The sequence below is a fragment of the Pelophylax lessonae genome, assembly GCF_965119305.1.
Source record: "Pelophylax lessonae genome assembly, chromosome: 2".
Classification (NCBI taxonomy): domain Eukaryota; kingdom Metazoa; phylum Chordata; class Amphibia; order Anura; family Ranidae; genus Pelophylax; species Pelophylax lessonae.
In genome coordinates, this window is record NC_138769.1 from 111,327,254 (window position 1) to 111,350,988 (window position 23,735).

General features: G+C 42.4%; 1 protein-coding gene across 1 annotated transcript in view; it reads right to left on the minus strand.

The window, feature by feature from the left end:
- Positions 1-23,735, minus strand: part of ACE2 (angiotensin converting enzyme 2) — a 104,892-nt gene that overhangs the window by 23,211 nt on the left and 57,946 nt on the right. Inside the window, exons 6-11 of the mRNA XM_082248483.1 lie at positions 14,523-14,631; positions 13,945-14,042; positions 9,555-9,724; positions 6,497-6,726; positions 3,713-3,857; positions 2,461-2,559 (exon numbers count right to left, since the gene is read on the minus strand). Coding sequence (XP_082104609.1) covers positions 2,461-2,559; positions 3,713-3,857; positions 6,497-6,726; positions 9,555-9,724; positions 13,945-14,042; positions 14,523-14,631 — 851 coding nt within the window. The remainder of the gene's footprint in view (positions 1-2,460; positions 2,560-3,712; positions 3,858-6,496; positions 6,727-9,554; positions 9,725-13,944; positions 14,043-14,522; positions 14,632-23,735) is intronic.

Consider the following 23,735-nt stretch of genomic DNA (forward strand, 5'->3'; position numbering starts at 1 on the left):
ATCATTTTGTTTCGTCATATCAGTTATGTTAGAATGATTCCTTTTTGGAATTTGTTTTTCATATTCAGATTTGTTTCATATATTCCTAGTTCTGAACCGATTTCTATTTTTAAAATTATTTTGGAAGATTTGGATTTATTCCTTATGTTTTCAGTGTGACTTTGCATTGTGACCTGCTTGCAACTTGGATGCCACTTGCTTACAACCTCAATGTGACTTGCTTGCGACTTTAGCTTTGGTCAATCATAACGTTACAGAGTGTGACCCGTATTATTGAACTTACAAAACCCTCTGAAGTCGCAAGCAAAGGAATCGAATGGAGACAAATTATTTAATTGCTTTCCTTATAATTTATTTTGTGTTTGTTGAAATTCATTACTATTATGATCTCAAAATAATGAATATTTAATCTATTAGTCAGATGTTTTACTGTTCAACACTGACAAGGAGCCTCCTAAACACTTGGGCCCCTTTCACGATAAGATAAGGTCCACCGGTCAGTTTTTCAGGTGGTCTTGATCAGAAGGTCCATACATTCCCATGGACAGGTGGGTGTAAACGGAGTTGTGTCTGTTTACACCCACCAATCACCCGGTCAGATCTGGTCTGCTAAAAAAAATTCAAAAGGGATCTGTTCTCTTCCATTTAAGTGGATCAGATTAGAGGGTTATCAAGTGTAAATGATCAGCAGAGTCCCATTACTCCTGGCTGCCCATAGAGCAGAGCAGGCTCTGTCTGTGTCTGCTCTGCAGTAACTGAACAGATGTGAATGTGTCATCCACCAGCTCTACTCCGATCAGCAGGGGATCTGTGAGTCCCCAGTAGGAAAACTATGAACAAACACAAAAAAAAAAACTACTGTTAAAGGACTTATATGGACTTTTAATGTATACGCTATGTAAACTATAAGAGCCGGTTCACACTAGCGCGACTTGTCAGGCGACTTGTCAGCCTGACAAGTCGCTCTCCCTCGCGGTCCATTGACCGCTACAGGACCCATTCTAGTAGGAGCGACACAAGTCGCTCCGACTTAGAAAAAGGGTCCTGTACTACTTCGGGGTGACCTCGGAGCGACTTGCATAGACTTCCATTATGTGCAGTCCCTGCAAGTCGCTCCGAAGTCGTGGTGCATGGTAATGCACAAGTCGCCCCCAAAGTAGTAAGGAGTCGTGTCGCCTTAGTGTGAACCGACTCTAAGATATCTAAGATATGCATATTGTATATCAACAAAACCTTAAAATAGAAATAATACACTGTTAGCTGCCATGTTCCCAAAAAGAGGTAATTTATTATACAAACTTATACAAAAAGATACTAGTTTACCTGACCTCTTTAAAACCCACACACCATAGGTCCTCAATCTCATGAATATATACCGTAAGGACATATAGCATATACAATATGGTGTTTGAATAATATAGGTGGAAAGGAATAGAAGAAAGCTGCGCACAAAGAGAAATAACTGGATGGAAAAGGCTGCCAGTACAATAGTGTATCAGACCGAAAAAATGTGTAATAAAGGTACAGCGCCACTAGATTAACTAACTAAGCTTGAAAAGGGTAAATTGGAGTCCATAAAGTCCACATAAGAGGATAGGTTCAGATGTAGAAAATGTAGCCATAAATTTCAACATCAATCTTGCCAAAAGAAGCTCCTGGCAATCATCACATAAAGGTAATAAAGGTTGTCCCCTTACCGGAAAGTTAGACCCCCTGTTAAGGAAGGTCCACCAAGCATGCGATAAAACGATCACCAGGAACAAACGATGCACCCAATTCTCCTCCAGTCCTCCACAGGATATCCGGACAGGATCATGGACTCAGTTGACCTCATAGACCCCAGATGTAAACCATAGATGTTCCTCCAAGAATACAAATGGGGACGCACATAGTGAAGTATGTACAGATTTATTAAAGGAATAAAGGTAAAAGCCTGTGTCAAGCAGCAACATGTGAGTGCTTTTACCTTTATTCCTTTAATAAATCTGTACATACTTCACTATGTGCATCCCCATTTGTATTCTTGGAGGAACATCTATGGTTTACATCTGGGGTCTATGAGGTCAACTGAGTCCATGATCCTGTCCGGATATCCTGTGGAGGACTGGAGGAGAATTGGGTGCATCGTTTGTTCCTGGTGATCGTTTTATCGCATGTTTGGTGGACCTTCCTTAACAGGGGGTCTAACTTTCCGGTAAGGGGACAACCTTTATTACCTTTATGTGATGATTGCCAGGAGCTTCTTTTGGCAAGATTGATGTTGAAATTTATGGCTACATTTTCTACATCTGAACCTATCCTCTTATGTGAACTTTATGGACTCCAATTTACCCTTTTCAAGCTTAGTTAGTTAATCTAGTGGCGCTGTACCTTTATTACACATTGAATAATATAGGTGCCCAAATGCCAACTAGTATAATGGAACAACATAGTGTATTTGAAAGCTCGCTGACACATTACCTGATAAATGAATAATCATTAGCGACGTGGAACAGAGCTGCAGGATCACAGTATGTTTCATCATGAAAAACTGGCTCCACTACACCGACAAGTTCTCGCCTAATAGAAAAATGAAGTATAAGAATCATATAAACATACTACAATAAAGGAAATAACACACTGGTGCTATCCTGTTTAAAGTAATTAAATGCACTTTGGGCCCTCATGTAGAATGTGAACTAGGGTCCCAGGACAAATCATTAGAGGTCTCATCCTCAGGGTTCCTCATCATTACAAAAGGCTGCATCTGGTTACTATGTGGTTATTTTCCTTCTAAATAATCTGTTATATTTAAATGGATTTCACACCATATGCAATACTCTATATGGTATATGCTGTTGATGAAAGCATTCAGGCTTAACATTTAAAGTCATGATCTGATTACACAGCTCCTCAATAAAGAGCCTAAAAAATAAACACATAGTAGCTGTCTACTACACGAGCTGCAAAAAGGGTTTTGATTGCTCTTTAAACCCCTCATCTCCCATAGTTCTTCTTCTGGCTTTATCTACACACAGCAAAAAAATAGAAATAAAACTAAACATAAAGGGGGAGATTAAAGCTGGTGTACACAAAATCTGGTGCAGCTGTGTATAATAACCAATCGGCTTCTAGGTTTTCGTCCCCGTTTACATCGACCGGATTTGACATGCAATTTGACATGTCAAATTGCATGCCAAATCGGAGCCTATTGCCAGCAACAGCACTGTCCGAATTGGTGCAACACAGACTTTCTGCACTACTTTTGGCGACTTCAGGGGCAATTTTAATAGACATCTGTGCAGGAACCAGCACAAATGTCTATCAAATCGCCCCCGGACTCACACTGACATGCAAGTTTGAAATCATGCGATTTGAGCTGAACTCGTGCAATTTCAAACCTGTCCTCAGTGTGAACGAGGGCTTATTGTCAAAGCTTAATTTAACAAGTTGAAGTTAGAAGCTGATTGGGTATTATGGACAGCTGTATCAGATTCTGTGTGCAATAGTTTTAGTAAATCTCCCCCAACGTGTACATTTTATTGGTATCCCACACTAATGCTGCTGCCCTAGCCAATGGCCTACTAATGTCTTAAAGTGAATACAGTCCCAATTACAACAAAACCAATAAACACACCTTAATATTGCTATTGCTGCTAGAATTAAAGATCAGGTTTGATGACACCCTATTTGAAGCTGTCTTCTTTTATACCTGACATAAGCAAATGCTTACTTCATTTTCCACCAAGTCGTCATCCACTGGTCCTTAGGGATTTCTCCTCTGAAGACTTTCCATCTCCACTCTTCCAGCATGTATGTAAAAGGTAATGTGCCAACAATGGTGAGAGCTTGTCTGAGCAAGAAGTTTATTTCAGTTTCTGGAAGTCATTTCACAAACAAATGTGTTTTATTTAACACCTGGGATATATATCTTAGGCACCTATGAGTTCTAAGTTAATATTGTTACAATTACATAGGGGAATACAAATTGCAATTCTCAGTAACTATGACTCATCATAATGTTGCATCATTGTACTATGTGTTATTTAACCAGACTCACTAATCTGTATTACTAAGCATAATGGCCGTTACTTTTATTGTTATGTACTGTAGGATGCATGAATTCAAGTAAACATTTTTTTATATCAATTTTTAATAATTGGAGCTGCATTACAAATTTGAGTTATGACTATGATAATTGTTAAATATAAAAAATAGCACTGTTTGTTCAATTAGTATTTATTTATTAGTCATTAGTGCCGGTCTCCATGCAAAAAAACTGGAAGTGTTCATGACATCACTCACGGGTACTCGGGGCCGAATTAAAAAAACTGACAGCATTCAAAACAGCCAAACTTGGCATTTTGAATGCTTTTCAGTGCCGAGGAGGGGTTTGGGGTCTTTTAGACCCCAGATCCCTCCACAAGGAGTACCCTCAGAAAAAAAAGAATTTTTTACATGTCCGAAAATATCAGCCAATACCGATATCCGATGACCAAAATATCGGTATCGGCATTAAAAAAAACTATATCGGTCGTTCACTACTTTGAAGTAATGCCCCTTGCATTGAGGGTCAGTGAGAACATTGCTCCCCTTACAGATAGATAATAGACAAAGACAACTGGTGTCAGTGGTTACATATCTGAGAGTCAAAAATTAATTTGGAAAAAAGAAAAAAATTGGAAAAAAAATAAAATAAAAATTAATGATTATTCAAGGAACCTGTAACAACCTCTGGAGAAACCCTAGTTGTGCATCACTGTAACATTTACACAATGTGAATTTTGGTTTTGGAGAATGTTTTTTCATGTATCATTTTTTAATAACTTTGCCTCTTTATAGATCTGTGTTTATATCCTCTATCCTTAAATTAGACAGCAAAACACTATTGCTCAGCAGAGGCACAAGGTGTCCTTTTATTCATTGACAGATCTATGTGATGCAGGTTCTTCAACTTACATAAAAAAAATGAGAACTCAAATAGATCAAAGGATTTTCCGCACTTTTGCCACAGACCCTGCTTCCTGTTGATAAGAGCTTTCTATCTTAGTCCCATGTTTTAGTAAAGTGCAGTATCCATATACCCCACTAGATGTCACAGTTTCATTTGTACTTTTTAGAATGAACACTTGTTAGTTCCCAGCAAATGTGTTATAAAATACATGGAATTTTTTTTCCCAGTGGATCTTAACACAACTTGGTAACATAGCCAGGTCCTAATAAGAACAATATAATGTTTCATGTGTGCGGATAATTCCTATAATGGAAAATGTTTTATCAAGATGGAGGGAGATAGGAGGTTTGCAGGAGCCATTAAAAAAAAAAAATTGGTTTTACAGCTTCCGGCATCGCTTATTACACACGGCAGGTACCATTGTTAGCAACAGAAGATGCAAAGAAAAATGAAATGCTGTGTACTGTATGGATGCAAATGTAATCATTTAAATCATTACTCAATTTTGGCCATGACCATGGAAAGTATTTGGCACGTGCAATAGGTTTGTTTGTCCATTCAATGTATTTAATGAACTCTCACAGAGTGCATCTGCCCACGCAACAGGAAACCTAGGGACGATGCCTAAGAATGTTTAGGACTTTATTAAAGTAGATTTGTTTGATGTGTGTTTTTTACTTATAGGGAGGGGTTAATTGAGAGAGACCTCTCTACCTCAATTTGTCATTAAACTCTCCTCTTATTGACTCTGTCTATACTGTAGTAAACAACTAAAGGAAGTACAAAAAGGAAGCATAGGGTTTCTAATCAACTGATAAAAATCACCCTACTCTACGCTCCTAAATTCAATCTATTACTTCCATTCTTCCTGGACTTCAAAAGCGTCCTGACTGCAATAAAGCACTGACTCCTGGCCACTGATTATGAAGAGATATGAGAACAACAAGTATTAGTGGCCCACAGAGCCACCAATAAGGCGATACCACCAGTCCTCCTGAATGGGGCCTGGACACGCAGTGGGGCCCAGGCAGCAGGGGGAATTGGATGTGGGCAGGACAAGAAGGTTGATCGGTGCAGCAGGGGGTGGGTGGGGAGCAATTACAGGAACGATGCCCTGTGTGTCACTTCCTGCAGCAGCTGAAAGGTGGTTTATCCTTCTCTCACTCCTGCCAACATGTTATATCCCCTGCTTTGTGCCCCCCTGTGTGCCGACCCCCCCACCCCCACCCATGGGCAATGCTGCAGCCTCTGTCTCCTGTTCATTCATCTGCAGTGCAACTGAGATTGCAGAGAAAGTAATTAAAGAATCTATATCCTCAATTCCTTTCTCTGTCTAAAAGGTTAGATGTCAGGGGTCTGTTTACACCCCTCATATTTTACCCATGCTACCCCCCCCCCCCTCCCAATAGCACTGTAAAAAAATAATAATACCAAATTGTAAGAAATAATTAAAAACATTAAGGGCTGTTTCACAGGGTTCACAAATTTTATTTTGCTATTGGAGGTTAGATTTTTTTTTTTATAAGACTTGTAGGGAAATTACAAACTTTGCCTGCGGCCTACCTTTATCATCTTCTACAAACGATGGTGGTAATAGCTGAAGGGATTTCAAATGTTTAGGTGTAGCTGCAGATAGCGACATGATCTCCCCCACTGCTTCATGAAATCCTTCGTTGGCACCATCTCTCAGCAACATAGGAAGAGGGTGATAGGCCATGTCATACTGGATATGTCCAAGCTCGTGGTGTACAGTAAGGAAGTCTTCCATATTCACTTTGGTACACATCTTTATCCTAATAGACAAAAAAATATTCATATCATTACTCTCTATTTAGAAACCATAAAAATAGAACTTTACATTGTATAAATATACCATACTGGAACAAGAAAAACAGTTGGCATATTAATTAGTGGGATTACAATACAGTTGACTCCAGATATAACTCACAGTAATCAGATTTCGGCTGACGCTTTCATACAGCAGGCCTCAAAAGCAGAGCAAACATGTGATTGCCAATCAAGAGCTACAACTCCACTGATGCATAACTAAAATCAAAATTGCTCAGTAAAAGAAATGAATCACTGCACTCCAGGCAACAGCAACTCACCTTATTCCTTGGGATAAATAAAAGAAGTTAGTGCAGCCATTAATGTAATGATACATTTCTTTTTCAAGTAGATAAAAAGTAATTAAAGTCACATAGTTTTTTTTCCAACTGATTTGCCAAAATGTAACCAGCACCCAGGGATTTTGCAACAGAGCCTGTGATGAGCCACTCACCGTATGGGTTATACATGTACAGTACTTTATTTTATTGTAAAACCAAAAGGGAATTGGGTCAAAATTTAAACTGGAGCCTTCTCAAATATATTACAAAAAAGACTGATTCTCCTGTTTAGTTCTTGATTTTATATCTTTTAATAAAATATGGTAAATATTTTTAATAATTTCTGATAACTCTACTAGCGCTTTAAAACTATATAGAAGAATTTAAAAATAATATGCAAAGTGAATCTTGTGTTTTTAGTGATGTGAGCATATAGTTGGTAAAAAAAACTAACTCTGAATACAGAGTTCACCCTGCGCTAACCACCTATGAATCAAAACAAAAAACTGCCTCTGCTGCTCATCAATCAAAAAAAAAAATTAAATCAAAACCACAGTGCTAAAGACAGTATATTATCCTATATAACTTATTAACATAGGTCTTTGAAAACGCCCACTGGGAGGGACGAAACACGTCAAGGTAATTCCCGTCCGATTAGCAACGTAACACGTCACTTCCGGGAGGTGGAGCGCAAGCGGAAGTTGCGGTGGAACGCAGGCCGCTTTTCATAGCATGAACTACATGAGGGGTAGGCTGTGACTGCTGCACTTACAACCACAAGTTTGTGAAGTTATATACGATGAGCCCTTGTTTTTTACCGATACTGTGAGTGTACATCTTGATGTTATTTATGAATAAAGTGTTATGAACGTATTACACTATCCTGGGATTTCTTATCTGTCTTCCCTTATTGAGAAGAAAGTGCACCATTAAAGGGGGTTCCTATCTGCAATACCAGTCCCTATCAGCAGCACCAATACCAAGCCCTTGTGGCCCCTAGCTGTACAGCCCAGGGGTCCACGTTTTTCGGTAAGTGGACTCACGATTGGGGATGGAGTGACACACGGGATTCATGCAAAGTCACTTGGATGGTTCCATTTTTTGAGTACCAGTCACAAGGAATCACTGGATGATCACTGGACACTTATGTTTATTTCACTTAAATTGGACATTTTTAGTTATTTTTGATTTGGACATTTTGTTTGTGAGAACTTTTTCACCGTCACCCTAATAATTTTTCTCACTGTCACCCAGTTATATACTCTTCTACATTTATGGTATATTAATTAATTTTTAGCACTGGGTATACAATATTATTATAATATTATTTTTCACATTTTTATATTGGGTTGTATATTGCACTTATTCATGAGCAATTAAGTTATATAGGGTAATATACTGTCTTTAGCGCTGTGGTTTTGATTTAATATAGTTGGTAAAAGCTAGTAAACAAAGCACCAATCATGGTTTGTGTTCTAACCCCATTGATCCAGAGGGAATTGGCTGGATCCATATTGTTTACTATTCATTGCTCAAGTTTTCATACTTGGGGTCCTGGTTCCTACAGATTATAGGCATTGTTGGTTTTGAAGTTTTTGCAAAGATTGCAGTCTAAACTGACAATAAATCTCAAAACCTCCCCTACGTTGTTATACTGTATCTTAAATACTATTAATAATCTCCTAGTAGCAGCTCACACTTTATGCCATTTACAACATAACAATAATGTATAATTCCAAGTTTAGTGCAGAGTGCATATTTATATTATGACACCCTGTCACCCGAAAACATTTCTTCCCATGCTGGCAATTATGTGCATACAAATTTGGTGTATAATATACTGTATGTGAATGTTGTTGGAGGTGCATAACAAGTGTTTTTTTCTGCACACATTTTTCCTGCACATAATTTCCAGCACTGGAAAAAAAAAAATTTTGGGGTGACAGGGTGTCACAATATATATATTAATTTTTTGCACTTTAGGAGCTATGTACTAAATTCTGGAATTATAAACTTTTGTTATGCTGTGAATGGCATAAAGTGTCAGCTGCTACTGGGAGATTATTAATATTATTTAAGGTACAGTATAGCAGCACAGAAGAGGTTTTAAAGAGTATTTTGAGTTTAAACTGCAAAAAAAAAAAAAAAAATCTGGAAAAAAGTTTTGGGGTGACAGAATGTCACAATTTATATGTTTTTTTTTCTTCTTTTTTTTTTGCACTATAGTGGTGCTTTATTAAATTTGAATTGTAAAAAAAAAAGGTTGCAGAATATGTGCAGAAAATAACCCTTTTAACCATCTCTGCTGATAATAAGGAAATGTGTAACCCACTGCCAACTTAATATGAGAGTTCATGATCCATGTGCCTTGCCAATTTTCATCAGATTTTACCATCATGATGATACATCAAATCTGGATCAGGCCACTCAATGCCATGAACATAGCCTGATATTCAAGTTTATGTACAGCTTGAGAACCTTTTGTCTACCCATTACAGTATTATTTTTGGTACCTAAAATCATCCTGTCCCAGATCCCAGGCTGTGGGGTGACACACAGCTTTTCTTCCATCAGTAGGCTCTGTCAGCATAGAGTTCGTCCAGAAATTGGCATTTAGGGTAAAGAGGTTAACAGACTGGAAAAATTTCTCAGCCTCTTTAAACATTCTCTCCACTGTCCATCCCTAAAATTAAAAAAAAAAAAAAAAAGGTAAGTGTTAACATGTACAATACTTATTAATAAAAAATAAATAAATGTGCATCAAAAAGCTCTTTGGAGCATAGATTTCCAATGGGCACCCGACACCCATTTTGGGTGTCGGGTGCCCATTGGAAATCTATGCTTCATTATATCCTCGTCCTATCATGACAAGTTTTTACAACTTTATTTTGTGATATACTGTATGTATTGTGATATATGTATTTATCTCTATTATTATGTTGCTTTTATGTTTATCTATTAAAATTATGTTTTAATTTACAATTGTGGTGTTATTTCGGCCCTCAAAGTCCCGTTCCTTACCAGGGTTTTTTTTTTTCCTTTGCAGTTTACTTGGGATGTTGGCCATATAAAACCTCGCTCTAACTAGATGAGTGCCCCTTCTATTCCAAAAAGAATGAGAGTGCACATCTGCTCCAAATAAGAGTGGTTAAATAGACTGCTGGATGTTCAGTGAGTGCCTGATTAACAGGTTCTGTTTGACTTAATTGAATTTGCTTTACTCAAAATATTTACTGTGTTTTGGACTGCATGGTGTTGTTTTATATCTACTCTATTGCTTCAGAATTTGTCCTGCCTGTCAGTGCGCGCCCCCAGTGACACAGTGGGGTAGATTTACTAATACTAGAGGGTGCAAAATCTGGTGCAGCTGTGCATGTTAGCCAATCAGCTTCTAACTTCAGCTTGTTAAATTAAGTTTTGACAATAGAGTTGCACCAGATTTTGCTCTCCAGTTTTAGTAAATCAACCCCAGTAGGCCTATGGAACTCCATGATAGCACATTAGCAGACATAAGTCTTTGACATACATTTTACTGTAAAATAGTTACATTTATCTTTGTTTAGAAGTAGCAGCAGTACATCTATGTATCATATAGAAGGAGCAAAATAAAAATGACATTTCCAGTCCTCATAGACCAATGGTGCTGAACAGATCCACCAAGGTTCTGTAATAATGGGTACTGGAGCCGCTCCAGTAGACGTCCTTCGACGAAACCGGTAGGGCGGAGTATTCAACGTCATTACGTCATTTCCGGCACCCGGAGCCAGAGCCGTGGAACGCGGAAGCTTCCCCACGAATACTACCACTGATCGCGGACAGCCTGCATCTTCCCCTGTGAGTTTTTATACACATTTTTCTGCACACGCTTAGGATATGGTGCCAGGGGGTTTCCTTCTCTGCATTTCTTTTTGAGGACCATAAGATCCACCAAGGAATCAGAAGAAGCGGAGAAGCCCCAGAACGGTATCCCACAACAGAAAAGCCATATCAGGTTGTATATAGGGTGCGACACCTAGCGGTCACGCGGGTATCTGCAACCCGGAGCCTTTCTATTCATTTGTCAATCTCTTGCAATTGAATGGCTAATACTCATTCTTTCACCTCTGCTCACAGCAGCACAGATTTTTTAAGGTTTCTTTATTGTGCATAATCACTTTTAACTTGTTTTGAAATTGGACACACGCAACACCTGGTACATTTAATGTTAAATAAAAACCACTGCCCTGTTTCAGCTTTGTGTCCTTTTTTGCAACAGCACTTTGCACTTTGTCATTGCACTATTTAAAAGGCACAGGGTATGTTTTTTCACTATAACCGGTCTCTGTAAAAAACTATGAGTCACATGTGCACTTTATAATTTATATTCATTTTATCAAAAAAGCACATCTAGCACTTTCATTATTTATTTATTTCATTCCAATTCCACGTTATTTGTTCACCAAGTGTATTTAACCTTTGAAAACGTTAGCGCCGTTCACAACCCCACTTGCACACATTCCATCCTCTAACCCTTCTTGGGTTTGGTTGTTGGCAGCTTACACCGTAATTTTTTAACCTACACTCACTGCATATTCCATAGCGCTGGTCACCTTAGTTTCAATTATTCAGAATTTATTGCAGGTGCAGTTGACTTGCTTGTGACCTGCATTTGAACTGCAGTTCTGAAGTGAACAAAAGCAGACACTGACCCTAAAGAATTATCACCATTGTCCCTGCCATAGTGTAGATAAGAGATGTTTCCTTCCTTGCAGTACTGCACATCCCATCCTTCCACACAGTAGGGTTGATTTACTAAAACTGGAGCGTACAAAATCTGGTGCAGCTCTGCATAGAAACCAATCAGCTTCCAGGTTTTTTTGTCAAAGCTTAACCACCTGAAGCCACAAGACAGCTACAGCGCAGGCTTCAAATGCCGAAAGGGCGTACATGGACATCTCCCGTTCTCACGCCACTGACACGCCTCAGGAGGCGAATGGGCAGCACACTCTGTGATCGCCGAGTCCTTACCAATCATAGCCAATGACAGCTGATCACGGAAGTAAACAGAAGCCAGTTACCGGCTTTTTTTTTTTCTTTAAACTGTCAGTGTGAAGAAAAGAAGAAAGCCATTAACCGGCTTCTGTTAGAGGGATATTGGTCCCCTAAGTGCCCATCAGTGCCCACCATTTCTGCGAATCAGTGCCTCATCATCAGTGCCTCCTGATCAGTGCCCATCAGTACCATCTCTCCATGCCGCCTATCAGTGCCCATTATTCATGCCGCCCATCAGTGCCACCTATCAGTACAGCCTCATCAGTGCCTCCTGATCAGTGCCCATCAGTGCCGCCTCATCAGTGCCACCTATCAGTGCCCATCAGTGCTGCCTACCAGTGGCACTTCATCAGTGCCCATTAGTGCAGCCTATCAGTGCTCATCAGTGAAGGAGAAAAATTACCTGTTTGCAAAATTTTATAACAAAATGTAAAAAATGTTTTGTTTAAATTTTCGGTCTATTTTTTGTTTGTTTAGCAAAAAAATAAAAAACCCAATGGTGATTAAATACAACCAAAATAAAGCTTTATTTGTGTAAAAATATTGATAAAAATTTAATTCGGGTACAGTGTTGCATAGCTGCGAAATTGTCATTTAGAGTCCATTCAGACTAAAGCGACTTGTCAGGCGACCAAGTCGCCTGACAAGTCGCGGTCGCTCGCTCGCCATTGAGTAGTACAGGACCCGTTCTAATAGGAGCGACACAAGTCACTCCGACTTAGAAAAAGGGTCCTGTACTACTTTGGAGCGACCTGGAGGCGACTTGCATTGACTTCAATTATATGAAGTCCGTGCAAGTCACGCCGAAGTCGAGGTGCACGCTGTGCACCGCGACTTCACAGGTCGCCCCACAAAGTCGTGTTGCGCCAGTCTGAATGGGCTGTTAAAGTAAGAGCACTGAAAGCTGAAAATTGGCCTGGTCAGGAAGGGGGTATAAGTGCCCAGTAAGCAAGTGGTAATTGAACACGCTGAAGTAAAAAGCTGATTGGCTACTGTGCACAGCTGTTTACTATTCATAGCTATGGTGTCCCTTCCATGGTACATATCCAAGGAACATATTCCCCTACACTGATTACAAGGATCATGGTCTATTTTTCCTGTCATACAATTCAATCTTTAAAACATTAACATGGGCATAACATTAAAGCCTAAATGCAGCCAAAATAAAAAACACAAAAATCGGCACATCAGGGACAGAACTTACTGGGCCAGTTCATACCATAGAAACACAGTCTGGATGCATTCCAGATGCTTTTCTGCATGCGTGTTTTTGATGCGTTCCAGTGCGTTTTTGATGCAGTCCAGTGCATTTATTCCCCCCTTTTTTTAACCTTAAATAAGGACATGTGTGTTCCAGTGCGTTTTTGTGCATTTAAGTGTGTTCTGGTGCATTTTTGATGCGTTTTACCGCGTTCCAATTCAGTCTAGTGCGGAAAAAATCCACACACACACACACACACCTTCACTTTTGCAGCCATGTGTGTCCCCAGTAGGGAAATTCACCTTCACTATTTGTCCTGTTGACCATTATCACCAAGACTGAAAGCGAGGAGAAATAGAAAATTTGACAGTTGTCACCACAGCAAGACATGAGGGTAAATCATCTGGTGGGGACTAATGGTTTTGTCTAAAGTGGTTATTCCTCTCACTTTGGGGGGATTACCGATCATTTTCTGTAGCAGCTCCAAGAAAAAAAAATCTCCCCACCAGGACACTTACAGCAAAAATAACCTAATATGGGTTCTAAGCAATTCATTCTCTATCTAAAATTTTAAAAAGTTTGGGCTATACAAACATTTTAAAGCACAATGAAAACATGTTATACATTAAAGTATTTATCTTTATCTCCCTTCACAGTTCTAATACAGTTACCTGAGTGTTCATTGTAGGAGTCACATCAATGCTTTCTCTGTTTGGATAGGGGACTGTTAGAGGGTACAGATTTGTCCAAAATCTGCCCCACATATCACCTATAAGGATACAATATAATGTAAGTGCGGTTGAAATGTGTCATTACCAGAATATTGCATTGTCACAAGTCTAAAGCCCCGTACACACGGGCGATTATCATCCAAAATCAACCGGCAAAGTAGAAACCGCCCAACATTCGGCCCATGTGCACAGGTCCTTGTCCGACAGAAGCAGATCTCATAACTGGCTTCTGTCGAACGAGCATGCTGGAATCCAGCAGCCAATCGGCATCCAATCAGTGCTCTCAGCTAATGGCTGAGAGTGCTGACCAGTGTGTTCCGGTGGGGGGGGGGGGGTTGTCCCCCTATCAGAACACAATATGGTAGCACAGCGGGGAGATGAATATACTAACATGGCATAGCTGGTGCAACAAGCTCCTCGAGGAGTTTTTTTTTCCGTTCAGCCCCCTGGTTGAGCAAAAAAAAAAAAAAATGACCGTGTGTACCAGGCATTACACAGCCTGAAGAGGAACTATGTACCTAGTAAATGTGCAGGTAGACCTCCTGTGGAGCTGATGTACTTATCTCCATACTTTTTTTGCAGATTGCCTCTCACATAGGCATGGAGCTCCTTGTACAGTGGCATGATCTGAAAGCACAGGAATGGTATGTTTAGTCCAAATAAGAATTTTAGAATGTTAGAGAAAAATAATTAGCATATTGCAGGTGTTTACAAGAGATTTTTTAACTGAAAATGATGAGACCTTGTCATAAAATACATGAACTTAATCAGGTCATTAAAAAGCAACTACTGTCTTCTCATAATTTGTAATAAAAACATTCCCCATTGTGAAGCTTCCCACCAACCCTTTTGCATATTATTTTATATATACTGTGATTCTGTACTTATTTATTTCAGGTACTTATATAGCGCTGTCAATTTACAAAGCGCTTTACATATACATTACACATTCACATCAGTCCCTGCCCACAAGGAGCTTACAATCTAAGGTCCCTAACTCACATCCATACATACATAGTAGGGCCAATTTTTATACAGGATCCAATTAACCTACCAGCTTTTCTTTGGAGTGTGGGAGGAAACCGGAGTACCCGGAGGAAACCCACACAGGCACAGGGAGAACATGCAACCTGCAGGCAGGTAGTGTTGTGGTTGGGATTCGAACCAGCCACCCTCTTGCTGCTAGGTGAAAGTGCTAACCACTGTGTTGCCCAACTTGCCAAACATTCTGAAGAAATCTCCCTCCACTAAGTCTGGCTGCAGCCATTTTAACTGTGGGCAGCTGAATCTGCTGCCTGTTCACTTCCTGGATATACACAAACACACAGAGGCACACAGGCACACATACACATATATACACACACACACACATATATACATACACATATATACACACACACACACACACACATATACTGTATATACAGACACACACATACACATATACACACACACACATACACATATATATATATACACATACACATATATACATACACATATATACACACACACATATATACTGAATATACAGTAGGGCTGGGGAATATAATCGAAAGATCGATGCATCGCGATTCGACCCTTTGCGATTCTGCATCGATGCGGGCTGCCAGCATAATCGATTATACGAAATGACGTCATCAGCCGCGGGCACGCCCTATCGCGCAAGGGGAAAAAAAAAATCACAAGATCGCAGGATCGGCAGCTGATTGGTGGGTTAGTGGCGGGAGCTTAATAAAAAGGCTCCGCCCCTCCCCTTCCGCCTCTTTGACCCAGGCCGAGGCGCAGCAAGACATCCCCCGCGTGTATCGGCGTCCCACCTGCGGCCTAGAAGCCAGCCAGCCATCCAAGCCAGAAGCCGCCAGTCCAGTGAGTCCACACACAGGAGCGAGGAGCCCCAAGTGCGTCCCCATCGCAGCCAGCCAGCGCCGCCAGCCTCACCTCACCTCACCGTAGCCGACAGGCCCTGGAGGCCCAGCTGCCACGCCACTGCCAGTGACGCCAGCCGCCCCCCACAGAGCCCAGAGAGCAGCACAGCACCTGTCCTCCTCTGCAATGCAGTGCACAACAACCCACACAGTCACACAGCAGGTATGTCCGAACAAATTGTGTAATCATAATCATTCATGGGGGTCTCGTCTGACTGTATCTCGGGGGGATGTCTGTGATGGGGGGGGGGCCTGGGACAGGGGACGGTTGGTCGGGGCCCGGGGGTACTGTTCTGCTGTGGCAGTCTGGCAGCCAGGGGGGTCAGTCAGTGTCAGTGGGGGTCTGGGGGTCTCTGTCAGTGTCAGTCAGCTATGGGGGTCTGGGCAAGGGGGGGACTCACTCAATGTTTGTCAGTGCTGTGGGGGATTGGGGAAGGTGTGTGGGACTTCCAGGTCTCTGTCAGTGTGAGGGTCTGGGCAAGGGGGTGGACTCACTCACTCTCAGTGTTTGTCAGTGCTGTGGGGGATTGGGGAAGGTGTGGGACATCCACCCAGGTCTCTGTCAGTGTGTCAGGCTGCAGTCAGCTCAGCTGTGGGGGGAGGGGGGTCTCTGTCAGTGTCACTGTCACAGGCAGCTGTGGGGTAATGGGGGGCCCCGGGGGTTTTGGCTCAGTGCATGCAAGGAAGGGAGTCTGACAGACAGACAGACAGTCATATTTTATGAAAGATGTTGCTTGGTTGATTTGTTGCGGCTTAGTTTACAAGTTTTTTTTTTTTTTAAACACTGACAGAGTTTGGCAACTTACGTCATCCGTCTCCGTCACATACGTGGTAGTATGGTGGTAAATATGGCAGAAGGAGAAAAAGATCGAGAGATAAAAAAATGCACCTAGCGTTTTAAGAGCAAACATCTGGGCACATTTCGGATTTTACGAACACACAGGGAAGCGTGAGTTGGACAAGACACACGCCGTATGTAAAGCTTGTCACACAAAAATTAAATACCTAGGGAATACTACGAACTTGAGAAACCATGTTAGCCGTTTTCACTCTGAGTTAGTAACACCTGTCGCCACCAGCAGTGCCACCACTACCAAGGAAAGACTGCTAGACCCAGATCAGCCAAGAATTGATGCCATACTGTCAACTTATCCGCCCAACTCAGAAAAAGGGAAGAAACTAACCAAAGCTGTGGCAGCTTTCATCGCCAAGGACCTACGGCTAGGGTTGAGCGAACACCTAGATGTCCGTGTTCGACGGGTTCGGCCGAACTTTAAAAAAAAGTCCGGGTCCGTGTCCCGGACTTTTACCGAACTTTTCCCGGACACCGAACCCCATTGAAGTCAATGGGGACCCGAACTTTAAGGCACTAAAATGGCTCTAAAACACCAAAGGAAAGGGCTAGAGTGCTGCAAATGGCAGCAAAACGTAATTAAGAGCATGGCAAGTGCTCTGCAAACAAATGTGGATAGGGAAATAACTTAAAACAACAAAAAAAAACAGAAAAATAAAACAATGTTCTTCTTCATCTCTGAAGGACGAGGCCCATATGGAGTAGGAGGGAGGTTAAGGTGGTGGTGGATGTGGCGGTGACATAGGCGTGCGCACAGGGTGTGCTGGGTGTGCCTGGGCACACCCTAATCACCTAGGGCACATAGCATTGCCAGTGAGGAGATGGGAAAGATCTCCCTGGGACCTGCTCTGCTCTATTTCTCCTTGCCTACAGGTACATGGCCCCGATACATTACTCTCCCTGCTGGCAAACACATGCATGTGTATTTCAACTTTGGGGTGCACACCTTAATGCAATAGGCTGCGCACACCTATGGGCGGTGTAGGTGGAAGCGGCGGTGGAGGAGGACCAGGGCCGGATTAACAGCATCATGGGCTTGGTGCTGAGGATTTTGAAGGGCCTTAGGGCCGTGCCTTGCCATGCACCCAGAGGAGGAAGGGTGCAGCCATGCATGCCTAATTCAACATGGGATGCTGTCTCTGAAGCCCATAAACACATCCATGCATCGCCAACTGTCCCTCCTTGTCCGGCCTTCACGCTGTGTGGGGAGGTTCTGAGGGTGCTGCCTGGGGAAGCGAGCATAGAAGCCAGACTTCTGTGTTTACAAGTGACAGAAGAGCGGTAACAGTGAATATGGCCAACCCGGGGCCTATATAAAAGGTAGGGGCCTGGAGCTGCAGCTCCAATAGCCCCTACATTAATCTGGCCCTGAGGAGGAGGACGAGGTAGCCAACACTGCTTCTTTTCACAAATTTTAAATGAGGGTACACCCCAAAAGAGTGAGAAAGAGCAAAAATGGAACAATGGGTGGGTAAGGTCGGTATCCATTGCTATTCTGCATAAGGTACGGAAAAGTCCCGTGGGATCCATGCCTGGTTCATTTTAATGAACGTGAGCTTGTCCACATTGTCTCTGGACAGGCGGCTGCGCTTGTCTGTTATAACGCCCCCAGCCGTGCTAAATACCCGTTCAGATAATACACTGGCTGCAGGGCACGCCAGCACCTCCAAGGCGTAAAGGGCAAGCTCAGGCCATGTGCCCAATTTGGAGACCCAGAAGTTGAAGGGGGCAGACCCGTCATTCACTACATGTAGGCGTGTGCACACATACTGCTCCACCATGTTGGTAAAATGCTGCCTCCTGCTAAGACGTTCCATCTGAGCTGCTGGTGCTGCTGTTTGTTGTGGCGTGCTGACAAAGCTTTTCCACATTTCGGCCATGCTAACCCTGCCTTCTGAGGTGCTGGCGGTGCCCTGGTTGCGTTGGCGACCTCCTCCTCCTCCTCCTCTGCCTTGTGCTTCCACTGTGGCCCCGCTGTCAGATGGGAATGCCAGCAGCATGGCGTCTACCAGCGTGCGCTTGTACTCGCGCATCTTGCGATCGCGCTCCAGTGAGTGAATTAAGGACGGTACGTTGTCCTTGTAACGGGGATCCAGCAGCGTGGCCACCCAGTAATCAGCACAAGTTAGAATGTGGGCAACTCGGCGGTCGTTGTGGAGACACTGCAGCATGTAATCGCTCATGTGTGCCAGGCTGCCCAGAGGCAACGAAAGGCTGTCCTCTGTGGGAGGTGTATGGTCCGTGTCCTCTGTATCCCCCCAGCCACGCACCAGTGATGGCCATGAGCTGGCCTGGGTGCCACCCTGCTGTGAACATGGTTCCATCTCCTCCTCCAGCTCCTCCTCCTCCTCATCCTCCTCATCCTCCAGAACTGTGCCCCTGCTGGACAATTGCGTCTCTGGCGTTTGCGTGTGCAGGAACCCACCCTCGGAGCCCCTTGCGAATGACTGCCCTGAAAGCCTTGGAAATGTTACCTCTTCATCCTCCTCCTCCTCCTCATCCTGTGCCACATCCTCTTCCATCATCGCCCGAATTGTTTTTTCAAGGAGGCATAGAAGTGGGATAGTTAAGCTGAGAACGGCGTCATTGCCACTGGCCATGTTGGTGGAGTACTCAAAACAGCGCAACAAGGCACACAGGTCTCGCATGGAGGCCCAGTTAAATTAAATAGCGGAATAGAAAATATGATCCAAAAAAAGTGTATGTATATCACACGTACACAACCACACTAGGCCCCAATTACTATTGTTTGTACCCCTAAAAGGCTAGATGAGGAGTAGGGGGAGTATGGAACAGGCAGCACCCTCAAACCTTCAGAAGTATGAGATGAACCCCAACAACTTGGAAAGGTGGATCTCTCTCACACGTACCGACACAGACTATCCCGCAATTCAATTGATCCTCAAAGGTTTTTATTGAATAGCGGAATAGGAAATATGATCAAAAAAAGTGTATGTATCTCGCACGTACACAACCACACTAGGCCCCAATTACTATTGTTTGTACCCCTAAAAGGCTAGATGAGGAGTAGGGGGGGTATGGAACAGGCAGCACCCTCAAACCTTCAGAAGTATGAGATGAACCCCAACAACTTGGAAAGGTGGATCTCTCTCACACGTACCGACACAGACTATCCCGCAATTCAATTGATCCTCAAAGGTTTTTATTGAATAGCGGAATAGGAAATATGATCAAAAAAGTGTATGTATCTCGCACGTACACAACCACACTAGGCCCCAATTACTATTGTTTGTACCCCTAAAAGGCTAGATGAGGAGTAGGGGGGGTATGGAACAGGCAGCACCCTCAAACCTTCAGAAGTATGAGATGAACCCCAACAACTTGGAAAGGTGGATCTCTCTCACACGTACCGACACAGACTATCCCGCAATTCAATTGATCCTCAAAGGTTTTTATTGAATAGCGGAATAGGAAATATGATCAAAAAAAGTGTATGTATCTCGCACGTACACAACCACACTAGGCCCCAATTACTATTGTTTGTACCCCTAAAAGGCTAGATGAGGAGTAGGGGGGGTATGGAACAGGCAGCACCCTCAAACCTTCAGAAGTATGAGATGAACCCCAACAACTTGGAAAGGTGGATCTCTCTCACACGTACCGACACAGACTATCCCGCAATTCAATTGATCCTCAAAGGTTTTTATTGAATAGCGGAATAGGAAATATGATCAAAAAAAGTGTATGTATCTCGCACGTACACAACCACACTAGGCCCCAATTACTATTGTTTGTACCCCTAAAAGGCTAGATGAGGAGTAGGGGGGGTATGGAACAGGCAGCACCCTCAAACCTTCAGAAGTATGAGATGAACCCCAACAACTTGGAAAGGTGGATCTCTCTCACACGTACCGACACAGACTATCCCGCAATTCAATTGATCCTCAAAGGTTTTTATTGAATAGCGGAATAGGAAATATGATCAAAAAAAGTGTATGTATCTCGCACGTACACAACCACACTAGGCCCCAATTACTATTGTTTGTACCCCTAAAAGGCTAGATGAGGAGTAGGGGGGGTATGGAACAGGCAGCACCCTCAAACCTTCAGAAGTATGAGATGAACCCCAACAACTTGGAAAGGTGGATCTCTCTCACACGTACCAACACAGACTATCCCCCAATTTAACTGATCCCCAGAGGTTTTTGATTAAATAGCGGAATAGAAAATATGATCCCAAAAAAGTGTATGTATATCACACGTACACAACCACACTAGGCCCCAATTACTATTGTTTGTACCCCTAAAAGGCTAGGAGTAGGGGGAGTATGGAACAGGCAGCACCCTCAAACCTTCAGAAGTATGAGATGAACCCCAACAACTTGGAAAGGTGGATCTCTCTCACACGTACCAACACAGACTATCCCCCAATTTAACTGATCCCCAGAGGTTTTTGATTAAATAGCGGAATAGAAAATATGATCCCAAAAAAGTGTATGTATATCACACGTACACAACCACACTAGGCCCCAATTACTATTGTTTGTACCCCTAAAAGGCTAGGAGTAGGGGGAGTATGGAACAGGCAGCACCCTCAAACCTTCAGAAGTATGAGATGAACCCCAACAACTTGGAAAGGTGGATCTCTCTCACACGTACCAACACAGACTATCCCCCAATTTAACTGATCCCCAAAGGTTTTTGATTAAATAGCGGAATAGAAAATATGATCCCAAAAAAGTGTATGTATATCACACGTACACAACCACACTAGGCCCCAATTACTATTGTTTGTACCCCTAAAAGGCTAGGAGTAGGGGGAGTATGGAACAGGCAGCACCCTCAAACCTTCAGAAGTATGAGATGAACCTCAACAACTTGGAAAGGTGGATCTCTCTCACACGTACCAACACAGACTATCCCCCAATTTAACTGATCCCCAAAGGTTTTTGATTAAATAGCGGAATAGAAAATATGATCCCAAAAAAGTGTATGTATATCACACGTACACAACCACACTAGGCCCCAATTACTATTGTTTGTACCCCTAAAAGGCTAGGAGTAGGGGGAGTATGGAACAGGCAGCACCCTCAAACCTTCAGAAGTATGAGATGAACCCCAACAACTTGGAAAGGTGGATCTCTCTCACACGTACCAACACAGACTATCCCCCAATTTAACTGATCCCCAAAGGTTTTTGATTAAATAGCGGAATAGAAAATATGATCCCAAAAAAGTGTATGTATATCACACGTACACAACCACACTAGGCCCCAATTACTATTGTTTGTACCCCTAAAAGGCTAGGAGTAGGGGGAGTATGGAACAGGCAGCACCCTCAAACCTTCAGAAGTATGAGATGAACCCCAACAACTTGGAAAGGTGGATCTCTCTCACACGTACCAACACAGACTATCCCCCAATTTAACTGATCCCCAAAGGTTTTTGATTAAATAGCGGAATAGAAAATATGATCCCAAAAAAGTGTATGTATATCACACGTACACAACCACACTAGGCCCCAATTACTATTGTTTGTACCCCTAAAAGGCTAGGAGTAGGGGGAGTATGGAACAGGCAGCACCCTCAAACCTTCAGAAGTATGAGATGAACCCCAACAACTTGGAAAGGTGGATCTCTCTCACACGTACCAACACAGACTATCCCCCAATTTAACTGATCCCCAGAGGTTTTTGATTAAATAGCGGAATAGAAAATATGATCCCAAAAAAGTGTATGTATATCACACGTACACAACCACACTAGGCCCCAATTACTATTGTTTGTACCCCTAAAAGGCTAGGAGTAGGGGGAGTATGGAACAGGCAGCACCCTCAAACCTTCAGAAGTATGAGATGAACCCCAACAACTTGGAAAGGTGGATCTCTCTCACACGTACCAACACAGACTATCCCCCAATTTAACTGATCCCCAAAGGTTTTTGATTAAATAGCGGAATAGAAAATATGATCCCAAAAAAGTGTATGTATATCACACGTACACAACCACACTAGGCCCCAATTACTATTGTTTGTACCCCTAAAAGGCTAGGAGTAGGGGGAGTATGGAACAGGCAGCACCCTCAAACCTTCAGAAGTATGAGATGAACCCCAACAACTTGGAAAGGTGGATCTCTCTCACACGTACCAACACAGACTATCCCCCAATTTAACTGATCCCCAAAGGTTTTTGATTAAATAGCGGAATAGAAAATATGATCCCAAAAAAGTGTATGTATATCACACGTACACAACCACACTAGGCCCCAATTACTATTGTTTGTACCCCTAAAAGGCTAGGAGTAGGGGGAGTATGGAACAGGCAGCACCCTCAAACCTTCAGAAGTATGAGATGAACCTCAACAACTTGGAAAGGTGGATCTCTCTCACACGTACCAACACAGACTATCCCCCAATTTAACTGATCCCCAAAGGTTTTTGATTAAATAGCGGAATAGAAAATATGATCCCAAAAAAGTGTATGTATATCACACGTACACAACCACACTAGGCCCCAATTACTATTGTTTGTACCCCTAAAAGGCTAGGAGTAGGGGGAGTATGGAACAGGCAGCACCCTCAAACCTTCAGAAGTATGAGATGAACCCCAACAACTTGGAAAGGTGGATCTCTCTCACACGTACCAACACAGACTATCCCCCAATTTAACTGATCCCCAAAGGTTTTTGATTAAATAGCGGAATAGAAAATATGATCCCAAAAAAGTGTATGTATATCACACGTACACAACCACACTAGGCCCCAATTACTATTGTTTGTACCCCTAAAAGGCTAGGAGTAGGGGGAGTATGGAACAGGCAGCACCCTCAAACCTTCAGAAGTATGAGATGAACCCCAACAACTTGGAAAGGTGGATCTCTCTCACACGTACCAACACAGACTATCCCCCAATTTAACTGATCCCCAAAGGTTTTTGATTAAATAGCGGAATAGAAAATATGATCCCAAAAAAGTGTATGTATATCACAC